Source organism: Pseudonaja textilis, chromosome 15 (genome assembly GCF_049901715.1).
Source record: "Pseudonaja textilis isolate UNSWEBS1 chromosome 15, rPseTex1.2, whole genome shotgun sequence".
In the NCBI taxonomy this organism is placed as follows: Eukaryota; Metazoa; Chordata; class Lepidosauria; order Squamata; family Elapidae; genus Pseudonaja; species Pseudonaja textilis.
The window spans coordinates 9,112,753-9,131,946 of record NC_142004.1 but is presented as its reverse complement, the minus strand read 5'-3'; the positions used below and the strand labels follow the sequence as shown (position 1 = coordinate 9,131,946).

Below are 19,194 nucleotides of genomic sequence, written 5' to 3'. Positions count from 1 at the left end.
TTTTTACATTTTAACCGGCACTTATTCATTAAATCGAATTTGTGGATTGGATAATAAACGGGCTTGCCTGATAAGAAAGAAGTTTGCTCCAACAGAACTGCACATCCAGCAAACTTTGCACCAGAGGGAAAACGACAACAACCACACACACACACACACACACACACACACACACACACACACAGAGCCCATATGGACTCCCGGTCTTTAATATTCAGGATGTGTAAAAGCTGAGGAGGGAGAGGGGGGGCCTGTAGGTAATAATTTTCAGGAGAGAGATTTGCTGCTTTGGAATTTTAATAGAGGTGAAAGATGTGATTAATTAAAAATTTGTGTGCTTTCAAAATGTTCTCCCAGGCACAAGAGTGAGTGAATTTGTTTTCATGTCTTTTTTTTCCTTTCCCTATTTAACCCAGGATGGAAATAATTCAATACCTAAATATGTACAGATGGCTACACCAAAATGCTTTGGTGAGGGTAAAAGGCAGTTACAATGGAAGGTGGGGGCAGGCGTACAATCACACATATTCTTCTAGCCGTGTTTTCTCTGATCGTGGTGGTAACCAATCATAGATGTGGGTGAGCCCATATTTTTCTGGGCCTGCTTTTATTGATTGTGATTCTAGAGCAGTAAGATTAAAAATACTAATCCCACTCTATAAAGCCTTAGTAAGGCCACACCTAGAGTACTGCACCCAGTTTTGGTCACCACACTATAAAAAAGACGTCGAGACTCTAGAAAGAGTGCAGAGAAGAGCAACCAGGATGATGAGGGGACTGGAGGCTAAAGCATACGATGAACGGTTGCAGGAACTGGGCTTGGCTAGTCCAGGGAAGAGAAGGACCAGGGGAGACAGGAGAGCATCTTTCAATATTTGGGGGGCTGCTCCAGAGAGGAGGAAGGGGGTCAAGCTATTTTCCAAGGCACCTGAAGGCCAGACAAGGAATAATGGATGGAAACTGATCCAGGAGAGATCCTGGAACTAAGGAAAAAAATTTTGACAGTGAGAACAATCAATCCCTGGAACAGAAGTTGCCTTCAGAAGTTGTGAGAGCTTCATGGACTGCCATCTGTCAGACATGGTGTAGGGTCTCCTGCTTGGGCGGGGGTTGGACTAGATGTCCTGCAAGGTCCCTTCCAACTCTGATTATCCGTTACTTATCTGTTACTTAGGAGCCTAAACATGAACTGAAACTCTGTTTTTTGCATTTTTTTTTTACCATGCACACTTCAGGGGAAATATGCGCTAAAGATCCCTACAGTAGTTTAAAAACAAGCAGCCTTAAAGAATATCTGGGGAAAATTGCGTAGAAAAATACTAGGACAATATTAAAGCACAGGGGGAAGGGGGGATACATATGGGTGCATTTTTCACGTTAAAAAAAACTGAAGCAGAAAGCTTTGAAAGGAGAGAGAGAAAGAGAGAGAGAGAAAACATCCCCTAAAATAGATATATAACTCTATCATCTTTCTTCCTTGGTAATTTAATTGCTGGAGAATTTTTATGTGGCACAAAACTATATTTAGCCATGTAAAATCTGGACTGGAGATAGGGGCCTGCCAGAAGTTGATGGAGAAAAAGAATTATCCGAGGCTGATTCATCCCAAACTCTGGAGTAGTCAAATTCTTGTTCTATTTGGGAAAAAAATATCTCTACTACTGCTGAAAACAGTTCCTTGTGGTCCAGCAAGTTTTTGGCTGGTTTTCTGTAAGCAGGTGGGCCAGATCTGTCAAGATTTCTTCTAAAAACCAGTGGAGATTCTCAGTCATCCATCGTTGTCCCAAAGGTGCTTTTTTCTAAAAGGCAACTGGACTTACTTTGTTTTTCCTTGAAGACCTTTCGCTTCTCATCCAGGAAGCTTCATCGGTTCTGAGTGAATGGTAGAGGATGGAAGGATTTATATTCCTTGCAGTCGTCTGGTCATTAGCGCTCTTTTTAAGAGTTGTTGAGGCCGCTTGGAGGTTTACCTGTGCTTTCAAGGTCACCTCCAACTGACTTTTTTTGCCATATATATGCATGCAAGGTTGCACATATTGGAGTCAGTGGCATACACAATTTTCTTCTTGCCTATAGCAAGGAGTGACCATATATGTGTGTGTGTGTGTGTGTGTGTGTGTGTATACACACACACACACACACACACACACATATACATACATACAAATATATATATATATTTGTTTTCTTAAGTTTTCGCGGGTACTTACATGCATGGTATTCAGCTTTGTTCGGGTATTTTCCCACGTCATTGTAGTTGTGCTTTTAAAGTTGTAGCAACATTTTGGCAGAATCTCATCTGCCATCATCAGGCTCCTGTATAGTGTTCTGTATAGTGTATACTGTTCTGTATAGTGTATAGTGTTCTGTATAGTGTATAGTATACAGATGAACACAGTACAGAAGCCTGATGATGGCAGATGAGATTCTGCCGAAATGTTGCTACAACTTTAAAAGCGCAACTATAATGACATGGGAACTATAATGACATGGGAACACACACACACACACACACACACACACACACACACACATATATATATATATTTGGTTATTCGGGTTTTCTCCCGCGTAAGATTGGCAGTATCTAGGCAACGTTTCAATGAAGTCTCATTTATCATCTTCAGGCTTGTGTCTTTGGCTCTGTGCTTCTCAGAGTGAATATATTTCAGAGTGAATATATATATATATATATATATATATATATATATATATATATATTTGTTTTCTTAAGTTTGCGCGGATACTTACATGTATGGCATTTGTTCGGGTATTTTCCCACGTCATTGTAGTTGTGCTTTTAAGGTTTTAGCAACATTTCGGGAGAATCTCATCTGCCATCATCAGGCTTCTGTGTTGTGTTCATCTGTGTGATACAGTTCATCACACTGAATATGTATGTATGTATGTATGTATGTATGTATACACACACACACATACACACATATTTGCTGCGGTAGAATTGCATAAATCGAACCCAGCCAGTTAATCCAGAAGCTCGCAGCCAAACGATAAGCTCCAGTTTCATAATCATTTGTCAGTCAGTTAAAGAGGGTACTTTTCAGGGAGCTGATGAGTAATTGCACCCTGTGTATAAAAAGAGGGACGGGTGATTTAAAGCCAGTTAATATCCCTGTCCCCCTTGTGAAATGACTCCATTAGAGAAGCGGTACAGATTACTTCCCTGCTTTGAACTGAATATATCAATATGCCTTTCTTGGTTGTCAGACTGTTGATCAAAAAGCATCATGGCTAATCCTTCAAAAATCCAATGAGTCTGGCATCCAGGATGAGCAAACGATGATCTAGAAAGCTTTCTGAAGTCTTCTAGTTCTCCAGGATAGGAGCAAAGGATGGTCTGGAATGATACCTAGTCTTTCATTTCCCCAGGATAAGAGCAGAGACTGATCTAAAAAGTTATATAAAGGCTTCCAGGATAAGAGCAAACAATGATCTAGACAGTTATTTGAAATCTTCTAGTTCACCAGGATAAGAGCACAGGGTGATCTAGAAAGATTTGCAAAGTCTGCTGATTCTGGGTGAGGTATAACTTTCAAGGATGTGGGCCAGTTGGCCTCTCAGTTGATGATTCTTCTTAAAATCTTCAGATCTCAGTTAAAATACAAAGAGGACATCTCTAGCTTTTTAAAGAAAAAAACAGGAGTGGGCCATGTGTGGTGATCCAGATGCAAGGGCTCCAGAAGACATCTTTTAATATCGATGGCCAATAGTTGAGAAGGTCAATGGGATGGCCTCTGGAGCTCTATGCCTCATGATAAATTGATTTATTTTGGTATCTTTGAACTAGTTTTGGCAACTATCTGGACAAGTCCCTGTAGTATTCTTGGCAGGATTTGGGAAGTGGTTGACTTGACTTTTTCTTGCTTGGGTTGATGGGCCTGAGGGTCAAACTCATAAAATATTTCTCTGGCCAACAGAAAGGGAGGGGGGAGCAGTGCAGCAGCTTGCAAACCGAAACTGCATTCCATAAATGTTTTCAAAGATAGTAACTAGGTGACTGAAGTTTCTGCCATGCAAAATTCTAACTGGAGAGCATGATTGATGGCTCTGGGCTATGGATGTGTCCCATTGGAGAATATGAATTACGATACACCCAGAGGGGTGGGGGAAAAAAACCAGGGTCAAAGGTGACAGTGAATTATGTGTCTCAGAGTCGACTACATCCAGGCAGTGCCAGCAGGTTAACTCCCAATAAATCCTTTTGAAGTTTTGGAAGTTTGGCTCGAAACTCATGATTTAAATGGGGGTCACCGCCAGAATCCTGACACTAAGATCAGCCAGTTGGTTTTGTTCCTAAAGTAGGACTAGAACTCACACTCTCCCAGCCTTCTGCTTCAACCTCCACACAAAACTGACTTTCTTGTGGTGAAACATACAAGCCCAGCCCTTGAGGGATCTTCCAAAGCCTCCCATGCTCAGATAGCATGGTCAATGCTCATTCTGGCTGTGAACTCCAGAGGCTGCTCTGTTCCTCTGGAAAGTATTCTCCAAAAATGTTGAAAAGCAAACGTTGCTCTTGGCTTAGAGATGAAGCCTCTATGAACAGCATGGCTTGTGGATGAGAAGGTCACCTAGAACACTTTGTTCAAAATCTCTTCAACAGACCCCAGTGGAATTTCTTGAAGAGAAGCCTCAACCTTATTGGATTAGATACCTTGCCGTAAGGAGTATCGGCATTATTGGATTAGATACAGATGAGGAAACAGATTTCATCTGTTCCAGAAACAGCTGTGCATCTTGGCACATCATTTCAGCTTGTTTTCCTATTAGAAGCCCAAGGAGAAGGAGCAAAACAACATGTTGTTTACTTGGTTGCAGCACGACTATGGCTCCCTATCGCATCTATTCTATTCTATTCTATTCTATTCTATTCTATTCTATTCTATTCTATTCTATTCTATTCTATTCTATTCTATTCAATTCCACTCTACTCTACTCTACTCTACTCTACTCTACTCTACTCCTTATTCTATTCTACTCTACTCTACTCTACTCTATTCTATATTATACTATATTCTGTAATTCTACTCTACTCCATTCCACTCAACTCTATCTCTTCGCTTTGCTTCATTTTTCTATTCTGTCCTATTCTGTCCTGTTGTGTCCTATCCTATCCTATCCTATCCTATCCTATCCTATCCTATCCTAGCCTAGCCTAGCCTAGCCTAGCCTAGCCTAGCCTAGCCTATCCTTTCTATCCTATCCTATCCTATCCTATCCTATCCTATCCTATCCTATCCTATCCCATCCCATCCCATCCCATCCCATCCCATCCTATCCTACTCTCTACCTTTTGGGTACCACTGACTGGTTACATGGAGAGATGCTTCTCCACAGACTGGGGAGGGTGTGGTTTTGTGTTCTGCCTGCATCCTGTGGATGGGGCTTCACTTGTTTCCGCAGCCCAGTTTCTGGCATTCTGCCTGCCGGTGTTGGTCCACGGACCGGGGATTGGGGACTCCTGTTCTAGTCCAACCCCCTTGCTCAAGCAGGAAACCTTGGAGCCATTTCAGGATCAACCAAGGCCCTTCCCAGCTCTCCTTCCTTGGAGTAGAAGAAAGAGTCTTGAGATTTCACAATGAACAACATCCATAATCACTAGTTTCTTGAAGCATTTTTCTGCTCGCCGATCCATTATGCAACCTCCACTGAAACCTCCAAAATGTAGCAAGGCTTGTCCGATTGTGACTGCCATTCAAAGGATCTGGATTTAATTTATATGCCTGTTAAGGCCAAAGAACCTCCATATAAATAATGCTATGTTTTGTTCCCTTCTGATTTTACACAAAATGTTATTAGCAATCTCCTTCTGGAACCAGTTTTCTCTTATGCACCATATCAATCAATCAAATTATTCATCCTCTAGCCACAATGCCTTATTACACTCATTGCAACGCACAGCATGTAGAGAATGTTGATGTGATCTCTTTTCTGCTTAAAACAACCCCCCTGCCCCCCCGCTGAATACTACATGTGAAAACAAGGGTCCAAATCTATTCTTTGTATCTACAGATTGACAGCTAAAGCGGTTGCTGTTCTCCTACCTATCTTGGGAAGTTCGTGGATCTTTGGAGTCCTGGCAGTGAATGACCGAGCGTTGGTGTTCCAGTACATGTTTGCAATATTTAACTCATTGCAGGTATGGCCACACACCTCTCAAGGTGCTATAATGAGGTTTGTTGTATTTAAAGCAGTAAGATAACCTAATAGTACTTAGACTTCTATACTGCTTTACGGTGTTTCCCAGCCTTCTCTAAGCAATTTAGAGAGTTGGCCTCTTGCCTCCAACAATCTGGGTCCTCATTTTACCGACCTGTTTGGAAGGCTGAGTCAACCTTGAGCCTGGTGAGATTCGAACTGCCAAATTGCAGGCAGCCGGCAGGCAACAGAAGTAGCCTGCAGTACTGCCCTCTGACCACTGCGCCGCTGCAGCTCACTAAGCTTCTTTTAATAAAATCCACATGTGTGCTATATTTGAATGCAACCATTGGCATTGTTGAGGGACAAAAATGGCTTAGATGTTCCATTTAGTCAGGTGGACCAACTGCCAAATCTTTAGCAATCACTTCAGTAGTGGGATTCAGCTGGTTCACACCGATTCAAGTGAACCAGTTGTTAAATTACCTGTCAGCCTTCAGGATTTTCTTCCTTTGAATTTGCATCTTTCGGCTGTCATAAGTAACGGGGGGAGGAGGGGGAAAAAGTATGGGAAGTGAGCTGGAGGTGTTGCAAACTACTACTGTATAAACTGAGGAGGGGGAAGAGGACATTCTTGCTTAGGTTTCTATTTCTTGCTTAGCTTTCTCTTCTCTGCGCAGCTGCAAACCTTTATCAAAGTATGCCAAGGTCAACGGGCAGAAGCCACATCACCACTTGAAGGTGTCCAGATGATGACATCCACAACTTTTAATTGGAAGAACCATTTGAACTATTGGGGGGTGGGAACATTGCCATTACTTTGTATATGTGATTTACGCGCCAATTTCCTCAGATTCAGAATTCTTTTGTTGCTACCACTTGACTTCCAGTAAAAGATATCTTTTCTCGAATTAAACGAGTCTAAGTTTTTCTTTCTTGGATTTCGAATGGAGCACCAGCTGACATTAACACACACACACGCTATCTAAGCGTGCACTGCAGTGCAATGGAGAAATGGGCAGCAGAGTAGCCAGTACGACGGAAGGAGAAAGTCGCTTTCCCTCTTCTCAATAATTTATTAAATTAGTTGAAATCCCACCACTGAGTCACCTACAACAACAGTCAGGGATGGGATGGCTCAGCAGTTAAAGACACTGAGTTTGTCAGCTGCCAGCTCGGGTTCAAGACCCAAACTCCGTGCAACGGAGGTAAACTCCCCATTTCTCCCTCCAGCTCCTGCCCACCCAGCAGTTTGAAAGTATGCAAATGAGAGTAGATAAATAGGTACCCCTTCTGTGGGAAGGTAACAGCCCTCCATGCGCCTTTGGCATATGCTGGCTCAATTGTGCTCGTAAGTTGAGGACTACTTGTACACTTTTCTTAGTCAACAATTGTCAGCAAGGTCACAGACCTCCAAAAACTTTCGTACACCACAAATCTCCTCCCTTAACTGTAGTAGCTCCAAATGTCCTTTCTGACTTTCTTTGCTTTTTTTTTTTTAAAAAAAAATAATAATTTGATTTTATCGTTTCAGGGTTTTTTCATCTTTCTGTTCCATTGCCTCCTGAACTCAGAGGTATGTTCCCATCTCCCCCCAATTTCAGGGAATAAAACCCAGTTGATGCTGGAATAAGAATATCATTATGTATCCCTTTAGCGGGAAAAAATACATTGATTTAAAGTTTACACTGAAAAATAGCCCTTGTGTTAGGAGAATGGGGCCATTTAATTACAAGGCTCTAGGGAAAACATTTTCTTTTGCAACGGAACATGTATAGTTTATATAATGGTATATTTAGCTGTCATCCCCGCAATTGATGGTGTTTTTAGAAAACTAGTCAGCCAAGGACTCCAGGCCTTCAAACAAGCTGCTCATATACCCGGATTTATTTATTTATTTATTTTTACTAGATCTGGTTAAATCAAAGCTCATGGCATAGCTACTTAGTTCATTTGAAATATTACCACCCAATTATCATCTGAAAATGCCAGAAGGGACTTCATTAATTATGTCAGGAATAACCATGTCAACTCTACTGAATTACTGAATAGAATTTAATTTGGACTGCATTTATAAGCAAATTCAATCAAATAGAGTTCTTTAAGGCCTTAAGGCCTTCTTTCTCCTGACTGAGTCAACTTTTGAGAACACATTCATAGCCACATCTCGGGCAAAGACAACCTCGTGTTCTCAAGGTTGCGTAAATCCAAGATTGGCAATTCAATGACCTCTAGATGTTTCCCAACCAAAACTTTCAGGGTTTTGAAGAAAACGTTAGGGAGTTTGAGTGCTGCAACTGAATATGTCACAGGGTCACTAGCATTTTAAGGGAGCTGGCAGAGGTCATCTCAGAACCACTGCACCATATCTTTCAAAAATCCTGGAGCACCGGGGAACTACCAGAGGACTGGAAAAGAGCTGATGTGGTTCCCATCTTCAAAAAAGGAAAAAAAATAGACCCAGGAAACTATAGACCAATCAGGCTAACATCAATACCTGGGAAGATACTGGAAAAGATAATAAAAACACAGATTTGCCAACATCTAGAAACAAGTAAAGTAATAACTAGCAGTCAGCACGGGTTTGTTAAAAACAGATCATGCCAAACCAATCTTATTTCATTCTTCAACACAGTGACTAAATTAGTAGACCAGCAAAATACTGTGGGCATATTTAGATTTCAGCAAGGCATTTGACAAAATAGACCACAACCCACTTCTTAGTAAGCTAGAAAAAAGTGGGATAGATAGCATCACCACTAGATGGATTCACAACTGGCTGGCAAACCGTACTCAACGAGTAGTCCTTAATGGGTCTAAGTCTACATGGAGGGAAGTAAGCAGTGGGGTGCCACAAGGTTCCATCTTAGGCCCAGTACTCCTCAATATCTTCATTAATGACTTAGTTGAGGGAATAGAAGGGGAACTTACCAAATTTGCAGATGATACTAAGCTGGCAGAAATCGCCAACACCCAAGAAGATAGGCTCAAGATCCAGATAGATCTTGACAGACTAGAACCCTGGGCCATATCTAATAAAATGAAATTCAATATAGGGAAAAGTAAAGTCCTACACTTAGGCAAGAAAAACCAAAAGTACACATATAGGCTGGGTGAAACCAGGCTCAATAGCAGTAACTGTGAGAGGGATCTTGGAGTCTTAGTGGACAACCAGCTAAATATGAGCCAGCATTGTGCAGCAGCAGCCAAAAAAGCTAATGCATTCCTAAGTTGTATTAACAGAGGGATACAATCAAGATCAAGGGAGGTACTAATACGACTCTATAAAGCCTTAATAAGACCACACCTAGAGTCCTGCATCCAGTTTTGGTCACCACATTATAAAAAAGATGTTGAGATTCTAGAAAGAGTGCAGAGAAGAGCAACCAGGATGTTGAGGGGACTGTAGGCTAAAACATACAATGAACGGTTGCAGGAACTGGGCTTGGTAGTCTAGTGAAGAGAAGGACCAGGGGAGACATGAAGGACTGTCTTCCAGTATTTGACGGGTTGCCACAGGGAAGAAGGAGTCAAGCTATTTTCTAAAGGCCAGACAAGGAATAATAGATGGAAACTGAACAAGGAGAGATTCAACCTGGAAATAAGGAGAAACTTTCTGACAGTGAGAACAATCAACCAATGGAACAGAAGTTGCCCTCGGAAGTTGTGGGAGCGCCATCACTTGAGACTTTCAAGAAGAGATTGGACTGCCATTTGTGAGAAATGGTGTAGGATCTCCCGCTTGGGCGGGGGGTTGGACTAGATGGCCTACAAGGTCCCTTCCAACTCTGATTATCTGTTATCTTATCTGCATGTCTCTTTCCGGTGTAGATGCAAAAATTGGAAGAACCCATAACTGTGTCCCAAAGTTGTTTTTTCAAGAGGCAACTGGACTTGGTTTTTCCTTGAAGATGTTTTATTTCTCAGCCAAGAAGCTACTTTAGTTTTGACTGAAGAACTCAAGAGGCTTCTTGGGTGAGAAGCGAAACATCTACGATGAAAAACAAAGTCCAGTTCCCTCTAGCAAAAGCACCTTTGGGACAACCATGACCTGGATGACTGAGAATCTCCCTAGACAAACCCATAACTATGTTTTGGTAATTCCAGAGATAGGAAATGTGCAGCGCAGATCCTCCACTGTTCTTGAGAGTTGAAGTGAAAATATGTGGAAGACCTTGCTATCTCCCCAAGTGAGCTACATCCCAGGGAAGAACTTTGAAGGGTCCGCTTTCCCAGTCTGGGAGCTCCTCCAGCCCTGTCACTCTACTGTTTAGCTTGAGGCCTTCCCCATCACACCAAAACTAGCCTTTTAAACAGCTTTTAGCCCAACATTACTCTTCTTGCCAACATGAGCTACCTCGCCGATGCCAAAGAAAGGCAATGAGAGAGAAATGTCCTTTTCTGATTCTTCCTCTTCCTGGATACCGCCCGTCCTTCTTCTCCATGCTTTTGCTCACTTAGATCTCATTTCTTCTTCTCTACTGCTGGTGAGCATCCCCGAAGAGAGACCGAAATAATAGAGACAATTTCAGGTATTCATTAAAAGGTCATTTCGATCCCAATTGGACAATAGGGGAAAATTATACATCGCTATTCTAAGTCAACTGCCCGCATAGCACCATTGAGTGCCACAATAGTTGTTCCTGGCTGATACACCAATTAAGACATGGAGTCGGATCTATTTAGTGTTTTCTTTTTGATCCTTCATCCAGAAATGTCTAACCCATCAGCCATCTCTCAGAGACCAACACAATTCCAGCCAAACATCGTTACAGAGCTACCTTACCCCTACACAATTGCTCTTCTGAACTGTAATTTGAAATATTTCGTGTCAATTTCCCTTCTGGGTTCAACTGGAGGTATCACAGCCGGAGCTTCATTCAGCGGGAGGTATGTTTTTTTAAGGACAAATTCACTGGAAGCAATCTGATCCCAAGAGTTGAGGGATAAGTCGGTTGAAGGAAGCAGGGGTGCCACCATCACTTGAGACTTTCAAGAAGAGATTGGACTGCCATTTGTCAGAAATGGTGTAGGGTCTCCCGCTTGGGCGGGGGATTGGACTAGATGATCTACAAGGTCCCTTCCAACTCTGATTATCTGTTATCTATTTGAGAAATCTGTGACATTTGAGTTCTGCAGAAGCATGTAGACCTAAGTGGTGGAATTCCATTTCTCCTGGGAGATGGAATAGGATAGGATAGGATAGGATAGGATAGGATAGGATAGGATAACAGAATTGGAAGTGACCTTGGAGGTCTTCTAGTCCAACCCCCTGCTTAGGCAGGAAATCCTACACCACTTCAGACAAATGGTTATCCAATCTCTTCTTAAAAACATCCAGTGATAGAGTGCCCACGATTTCTGGTGGCAACCTGTTCCACTGGTTGATTGTCCTCACTTTGAAGTTTCTCTTTAATTCTAGGTTGTTTCTCTCCTTGATTAGTTTCCACCCATTGCTTCTTGTGCTGCTCCCAGGTGCTTTGGAGAATAGCTTGACTCCCTCTTCTTTGTGGAAGGTAAAGGTGAAGAAGAATGAACAAAGGACATATCTTTGTAACCAAGAGGGGAAACTTTTTTGGAGGATACTTCTTTTCATTGCCTTAGTGATGAGAGCTAGTCCTTGACTTAGGACCATTTAGGTAGGCACCATTTGAAGTTACAATGGTGCTGGAAAAAAAATTGTCCATGAGGAAGGGAAAACAAATCAACCTGACGGAAAGGGAGCAAATTGGGACTTTCGAGGTAGCCTCAAGAGCTCATGTCTTCCTAACTTGGGACATCTTTCTCTTCCCTGCCAAGGTTAGAGCCGCCTTTAAGCACAAAACGAAGGTGTGGTCTCTCACCAGCAGCTCCATCCGCAACATCAACGTGAAAGCTTTCAATTCTGATATTGTAAGTATTGCTAGAACCCCTCTGCCTTCTGTCTTCCTCTAAGGAGAGTGGAACACTCCCCTCCAAAAAATGAAATCTGAAAAGGTTCTTTTCTACCATGTCTTCTCCAGCAGGTTCTGTTCTAGACCTGTGTGCTGTTTGCAAATCGTCATTGTTGATGATTCTTCTACTCCAACCCCTGCACAAAAGTGGTGTGCCAAAAGTGTGTGTGTGTGTGCACGATAGAAAACAAACCCATTCCAGCACTTCTGGTATTTCCAGAAGGCCCATGTTTCAGCCTCCCGAGGCTGCAGAGGCTTCCCTCAAGCCCCTGGGAGGGCGAAAAACAGCCTCCCCTGGGTTCCGGATGCCTTCAGTAGGCTGAAAACAGGCACTTCCGGTATTTCTGAAATGCCGAATTTTTTGGTGTCCCGAGGCTGCAGAGACTTCCCTGGAGCCTCTGGGAGGGTGAAAACTGCCTTAAACAAGCCGAAAATCAGCTGGGAGGTGCGTGCATGCACAGTGCAGGTATGTTTGGCTGGGGCTCACATGCCTGCTCAAATGGCTCTGTATGCCACCTGTGGCACACATGCCATAGGTTCACCATCATGGCACTATACATCCCAACACTGGAATCCAGTTGGGAACCATCCAGGTTTATTCCAATGACGCCATTGTTGATTTCCACTCCACACATACTTTGGTAGGGTCTGTCCTGGGAGAAGGTTGCTTCCATTGTACTTATTGGGAATTGTCCATGCAACATGGCGTCCTAAGTCAAGTATAGACTTAGAAGCCTGTTTAGATTGGGTAGGTTGGACCTTGAATATTATGTTTCTTCAAGCTCAGTGCTTTGAACTTATCGAGCCCATTTTAGAAGTTTATGATGCAACATAATGGGACAACCCTCCAAATGGGTGAAATCATTAATTAAATAAACATGTTGCATGGACTCTGTCCTCTTAACTTGGTGGACCTGAAGAGGACCTAGTGAAATTCATGGAGAAATGGGCCATCGGGTGCTGCTAACTCTAAATGGGTTGTATCAGAGATGAGATGCTCATAGGTAGCATTGCTGAAAGGCCAGTTGTTGGGGACAAATCCAAGAAAAAAACAGTCACTTTCTTACCTGTGCATTCATCACATGATGCATAAAGCTGGACTCACGAGTTTCATCTTGAATCCAAGAGGTGTATGAGAGAAAGTGTGTAGGTACAGTATATTAGCAATTTCTCAATGCTCCATCAATGAGGGGTCCATGGTACTCTCGGAGCTTGGTTCCTTTTTGCAGATGTTTCATTACCTAAAACTATGTAACACCCTCCGTGCTAGATTACAAACTAAGTAACATCACTAGCAGTGAGGATGTTGCCTTGCAGATGTTTCATTACCTAAAACTATGTAACACCCTCCGTGCTAGATTACAAACTAAGTAACATCACTAGCAGTGAGGATGTTGCCTTGCAGATGTTTCATTACCTAAAACTATGTAACACCATCCGTGCTAGATTACAAACTAAGTAACATCACTAGCAGTGAGGATGTTGCCCAGGTTGGGTAATGCAACATCTGCATGAAAGCAGTCCACACTCAGGGAGCACCAAAGACCCCTCATTTCAACCCTGAGCTACAAAATCATAAATCATCAACCTTTTAATGACCCCTTGTGGGCTGGAGTGTAGGCCACTGAATGGAGCTGAGAGATTCCTGGCCGGATGCCCTTCCTGTCACCAATATTCAGCAGATATATTTTCATCATGCCCAGAGAGAGAACTATCTGCCACTACCTAGGATCGAACCCACAGACTCCTGATTGTGAGGTGATAGCTCCACCTCTAGGCCACTGCATCACTCAACCCTGATGCAGTGGCCTAGAGGTGGAGCTATCACCTCACAATCAGGAGTCTGTGGGTTCGATCCTAGGTAGTGGCAAATATTCTCCTTTATTGCTCCATCAATTATCCCAACTCTTTCTTTCTCAATCCAGATAACGGTAACCAAGCCTGCAACGACGCCAACCAAACTCAACACTAACAACAAAAGCATTCATTCTGGAGACAAGATAGACCTTTCTGCTGTCTGACATCTACCCCTGTCAGCCCTTCCTTCTGATACCCAGGCAAACCACATCCTCGGGATCTTCCATTCATTGCCTGACTACCTATTACTCTTTGAGAATTTGTTCCTGCAGGAAGCACTTCTTTACTTCCTTCCTGCTAAATTGAGGAGGGGCAGAATTGCCCATTGGACTGAATCCATACTTCCAGTTTTCCTGGGCCTCCTTTGGACTGGGAGGATTGGCTATGGACATTTTACACTGGATGGTCATCTAAGCACTGGCAGGGATGAAGCTGAGGAAGATTTGTGAGGCAGCCCCAAAGGTGCCTTTTTTTTTTCAAGAGGCAATTGGATTTTCCTTTGAAGGCATTTTGCTTCTCATCCAAGAAGCTTCTTCAGCTCTGACTGGATGGTGCACTCAGATGATGGTGGCTCACCCCAAAGATAAAACACCCAGACGCAACTGAGCAACAGGGTATATGCAGTATAACGCAGAGACCCATGAGCAGATATGTATATTGGGGAAACAAAACCACCACTTCATAAACACATGGCACAACATAGGAGAACAAACCCATCAGGATAAGATTCAGCCATCCATCTGCCTTTAAAAGACAAGTCCACATTTTGGACAGGAAGACCACTGGGGTCAAAGAGGCCATTTACGTCAAAATTGAACAGCCCCCTCTCAACAGAGAGGGAAAGATACGACATCATCTATCTCCAGTCTAGAGCACAGTCCTTTCAACCGTTTCTAGAAGACTCCACACCCATTTGCACCACTCAGGTGACCCCGAGGACGCAGACAAACCTCCAGGTGGCCTCAATGACCCTCCAAAAGGATGCAAATGACCAGCTGTCTGCAAGGAGTATACATCCTTCCCTTCTCCACCATCCAGACAGAGCTGAAGAAGCTTCTTGGATAAGAAGCGAAGCATCTTCAAAGAAAAACTAGAAAGTCCAGTTGCGTCTTGAGTGAAGCACCTTTGGGACAACCATGACCTAGATGACTGACAATCTACCTGGACTTTTGTGGGGAAGAAAACTTCAGTAGGATCTCCTGATCTGCAAAGCTAAATTTTCTCATGACACTAACATTGAAGAGCTCTTGACCAACTCTACATAGACCTATGCATGATTAGATAGTTGAAGAATACAATGGAGAAGCTACACCAGGAAATACCCAACTTCAAATCCTTCATTTGAAGGAAACCTTGCAGAAGCAAAGGCAATGGAACCAAGCTCTGTTTTCTGATCTTGGCCTGGAGACCAGCAGAAATAGCAGATGTTACATTTGAGCCTCAGGTACATCTGCTTAGTTGTTCTCCAGATCATCCTAATACTGGTTGTGATGGACACCTGCAGCTTCATATCATTGGAAGTAGCTACTATCCTCACCTGGGGAAAACACCTGTACAGAACCCTCCCATCTTCCCAGATGTGGCTCCATGTCTCTGCTGAGTCCTGTTTGCAGACCGAACGGAATTCTCCCTTGTGGAAAATCACAATTGCTTCCCTGTCCATCTCGACAGTCAGAACGAAACTTGAATGCCAAACAGTCACATTCCTCCCCGCAAAGCAAAAACGAAATAAAAAGAAACAACCAACCCACCTCCGTAGAAATGAACAAGGCAGAAAAAAATGACTCTGGGCAATTCCAGGCTGCAGCTGGAATTGTGTGATTATCCATGAATGTCATTTTAATTTTTTTTCCCTTCCTTTCTCCTGATGAGCAAACGGTTGAGTTTTTCCAACCACGCAGTAATGCTGTAGCTTCTGAAAAGAAAAGCAACATTTGATTAATTCAGCCGAGGTCTCTCCACCTCCCTTTATGGATTTTCTAGTACAGTTCCCTCACTGATCAAGTTCGAGGAAATTCTTAAATGTAGTGTATCTTGACAGTCTTAAGCAGTAGAAGTTTGCTTTTTTTAAAAAGGTGGAAGCAAACAGGACAAGAGAGAAAGAGAGAGAGAGAATGAGACACACAGAAAGAATGAGACAGAGAGAGAGAGAGAGAATGAGAGGGAGAGTGAATGAGATAGAATGAGAGAGAGAATGAGACAAAGAGAGAGAATGAGAGAGAGAGTGAGATAGAATGAGAGAGAGAAAATGAGAGAGAATGAGAGAGAGAGAGAGAGAGAGAGAGAGAGAGAGAGAGAGAGAGAGAGAGAGAGTCATTGCTGTGTAGAAGATCACAGGCTTTTCATGCTAATTCAAATCTAAGCCCGTCCAGATGAAGCTAGAAAGATCTTGTCTGGTGGCCTGAAGATGCATTATTAAGTCATTGTAGAAAATGACCCAACTTGGTTGTCTATCTAATTTGTCCTAGGATAGTTGGTCTTTGTTATCCTGACCATGAAAGATAGGAGGGAGGGAGAGGGAGAGGGAGAGGGAGAGGGAGAGAGAGAGAGAGAGAGAGAGAGAGAGAACCAAATCAGAAAGTCTCCCCTTCATTTTACAGGATGGGGGTCTCCATCGCATATAACTTTGTAGCCCCATTACTTTCTTTCCTCCTTTGACATCTTGATTCGATGGAATGGTAGTCTCTCTTTCAAGTAACTTCATGGCCCCATAACTTCCTGTCCTTCTTGACTTTGATTTGATGGAATGGTAGTTTCCACTTCAAGTAACTTCATAATCCCAAAACTTCCTTGTCCTTCTTGACTTCTTGATTCGATGGAATGGTAGTCTCCATCTCAAGTAATTTCATAGCCCTATAATTTCCTGTCCTCTTTTGACTTCTTGATTTGATGGAATAGTGGTCTCCATTTCAAGTAACTTCAAAACCCCATAACTTTCTTCTTCCTTTGACTTCTTGATTTGATGAAATGGTAGTCTCCATCTCAAGACCCATAACTTCCTGTCCTCCTTTGATTTCTTGATTTGATGGAGTGGTAGTCTCCATCTCGTATAGCTTCATAGCTCCATAACTTTCGGTCCTGTGATTTCTTGATCTTCACAGAATGCAGAAGTTATCCTTTGATGTGGTGCCATCTTCAAGCTTTCTACCAAATGAGGCAGCTTGTGGTCTGATTCACCTGCAGATATGAACCATGCTCAGAAGTTTCGTAATAACTTCTCCGTCTCTGTCCTTTTTCCCTATGAGTTCACCATAATTTAGGAGTACATTGACACTGTCACCAGTACTAGTTATAGTAGGAAAGTCTAGGTTTTTTGACCACCCTTAGAATAGGGGAGTTGCACATTCCAGCTTGAACTAATCAAGGTGAAATTGAACTCATCGTGTTTAAAATTCACGATGATTTAGATGAAACTTTACTCTTACAACCTGCTTACAACTGAAGGCTTAGCAGATGTATTCATACAACATGGTAAACGTGTTCCCATTTATGTTAAACATTTTGTGGCTTATCCTATTGGCTATCTTAGACATCAGTATGTCGTATAAATTCAGAAGGTTAAGCTAATTTCCGAAATCAGGATAAATGTGTTTATTTATAATAGTTCAATTTCCATCGACTTCCATGCATTTAAATACCCCTTTGTCAAACATTTAAAGAATTTAAAAACCTTGCAAACACCAGATAGGGTTTAGAGTAAGAAGACACTGTACTAAGAATCCTTCTTGCAATACTTTTTTTTTAAAAAAAGAAAGCTATATTTAATCCTCTATTTGTGTATGTGTGTGTTGCTTGGGCCTTGTTTGTATTTTGAGTTTGTGATATACAGGGTTACAAGCATGCCTTTATATGCATGTACATTAAATGTGAATAAGCCATAAATTTTTATTTTCAACCGTTCATCATCCCGGATGGTATATGTTTTTTCATTGTGTTGCTGAATGCAGTAAATATGCTCAAGGATTTTCTTTCTTTCTTTCTTTTTTTAAATCCCTGCCTGTAGCCTTTTTCTAAAATCTGAATACCCTAGCATTTATTTATAGGTCTTATTTTTCCAGCTTTTTGCAATCTGTCTTCGGAGCAGCGTGGGGATGTCAAAAATATGAAAGCTTAATTGAATGAGATGTGACTTAAAAACAGATTAAGCAGCAGCAAAAATGATGACTTTGCCCATACAGGAATAAAATGGTTAAATAGATCACCCCTATCTCTTCTTCTTTTCTTGACTGGGACAACAGTAAGGGGGGAAATCTTCTCTTCCAATCCAAAATGGATATGAACTTGTTCAGATTGTTTTGAAATTAGAAATATTGTAGAAGTAGAAATGTAGTACCAATAGCAGGGAAGATTTGTAGCTCAGGGTTGAACTATTGGGTCCATGGTCTCCTCTGAGCTTGGTGGTTTTCTTGCAGATGTTTCATTGTGCAATTAAGTAACATCATTTGGACTAGAAAGGAGGAGGAGGAGGAGGAGGAGGAGGAGGAGGAGGAGGAGGAGGACTGTGGCTCCTTGGTGCTCTCTGAACTTGGTGGGTTTTTTGCAGACATTTCATTATGCAATTAGGTAACATCATTAGGACTAGAAGGGAGACAAGTTTGTAGAAAGGAGGAGGAGGAGGAGGAAGAGGAAAGAGGAAGACTGTGGGCTCCTTGGTGCTTTCTGAAGTTGGTGGGTTTCTTGCAGATATTTCATTGCCCAGCTAGGTAACTTCATCAGGTCTATACGGGAGACAAGTTTTTGGAAAGGTGGTGGTGGTGGTGGTGGAGGAGGAGGAGGGGGAGGAGGAGAAGAAGAAGAAGGAAAAGAAGAAGAAGAAGAAGGAGAAGGAGGAGGAGGAGGAGGAGGAGGAGGAGAAGGAGAAGAAGAAGAAGAAGAAGAAGAAGAAGAAGAAGAAGAAGAAGAAGAAGAAGAAGAAGAAGAAGAAGAAGAAGAAGAAGAAGAAGAAGAAGAAGAAGAAGAAGAAGAAGAAGAAGAAGAAGAAGAAGAAGAAGAAGAAGAAGTAGTAGTCTGAACTTGATGGACTTCTTGCAGACATTTCATTATCCAACTAGGTAACATCATCAACGGATAATGTGGTGCTCACTTAACAATCATAGTAAAGAAGTCCTCAAATCACACGCAATTCGCTTAGCAACTGCCTTGCTTAATAAAGCAAATGCTGGTCCCAACTGTAGTCATACATCGAAGACTACCTGGAATGTCCTGCTAACTCAGTTCCCATTGCTGGGTTCACTGGATGGATGAG

General features: G+C 42.3%; 1 protein-coding gene across 2 annotated transcripts in view; it reads left to right on the top strand.

Moving 5' to 3' along the window:
• Positions 1-18,146, top strand: part of ADGRD1 (adhesion G protein-coupled receptor D1) — a 128,941-nt gene extending 110,795 nt beyond the window's left edge. Inside the window, exons 22-25 of one of the 2 annotated variants that reach the window (XM_087913451.1) lie at positions 6,034-6,160; positions 7,694-7,735; positions 11,959-12,051; positions 14,018-18,146. In XM_087913451.1, the coding sequence (XP_087769577.1) occupies positions 6,034-6,160; positions 7,694-7,735; positions 11,959-12,051; positions 14,018-14,113 (358 nt within the window). In that variant the 3' untranslated portion in view covers positions 14,114-18,146. The remainder of the gene's footprint in view (positions 1-6,033; positions 6,161-7,693; positions 7,736-11,958; positions 12,052-14,017) is intronic. The other variant, XM_026716229.2, reaches the window with a different exon arrangement.
• Positions 18,147-19,194: the final 1,048 nt, after the last annotated feature.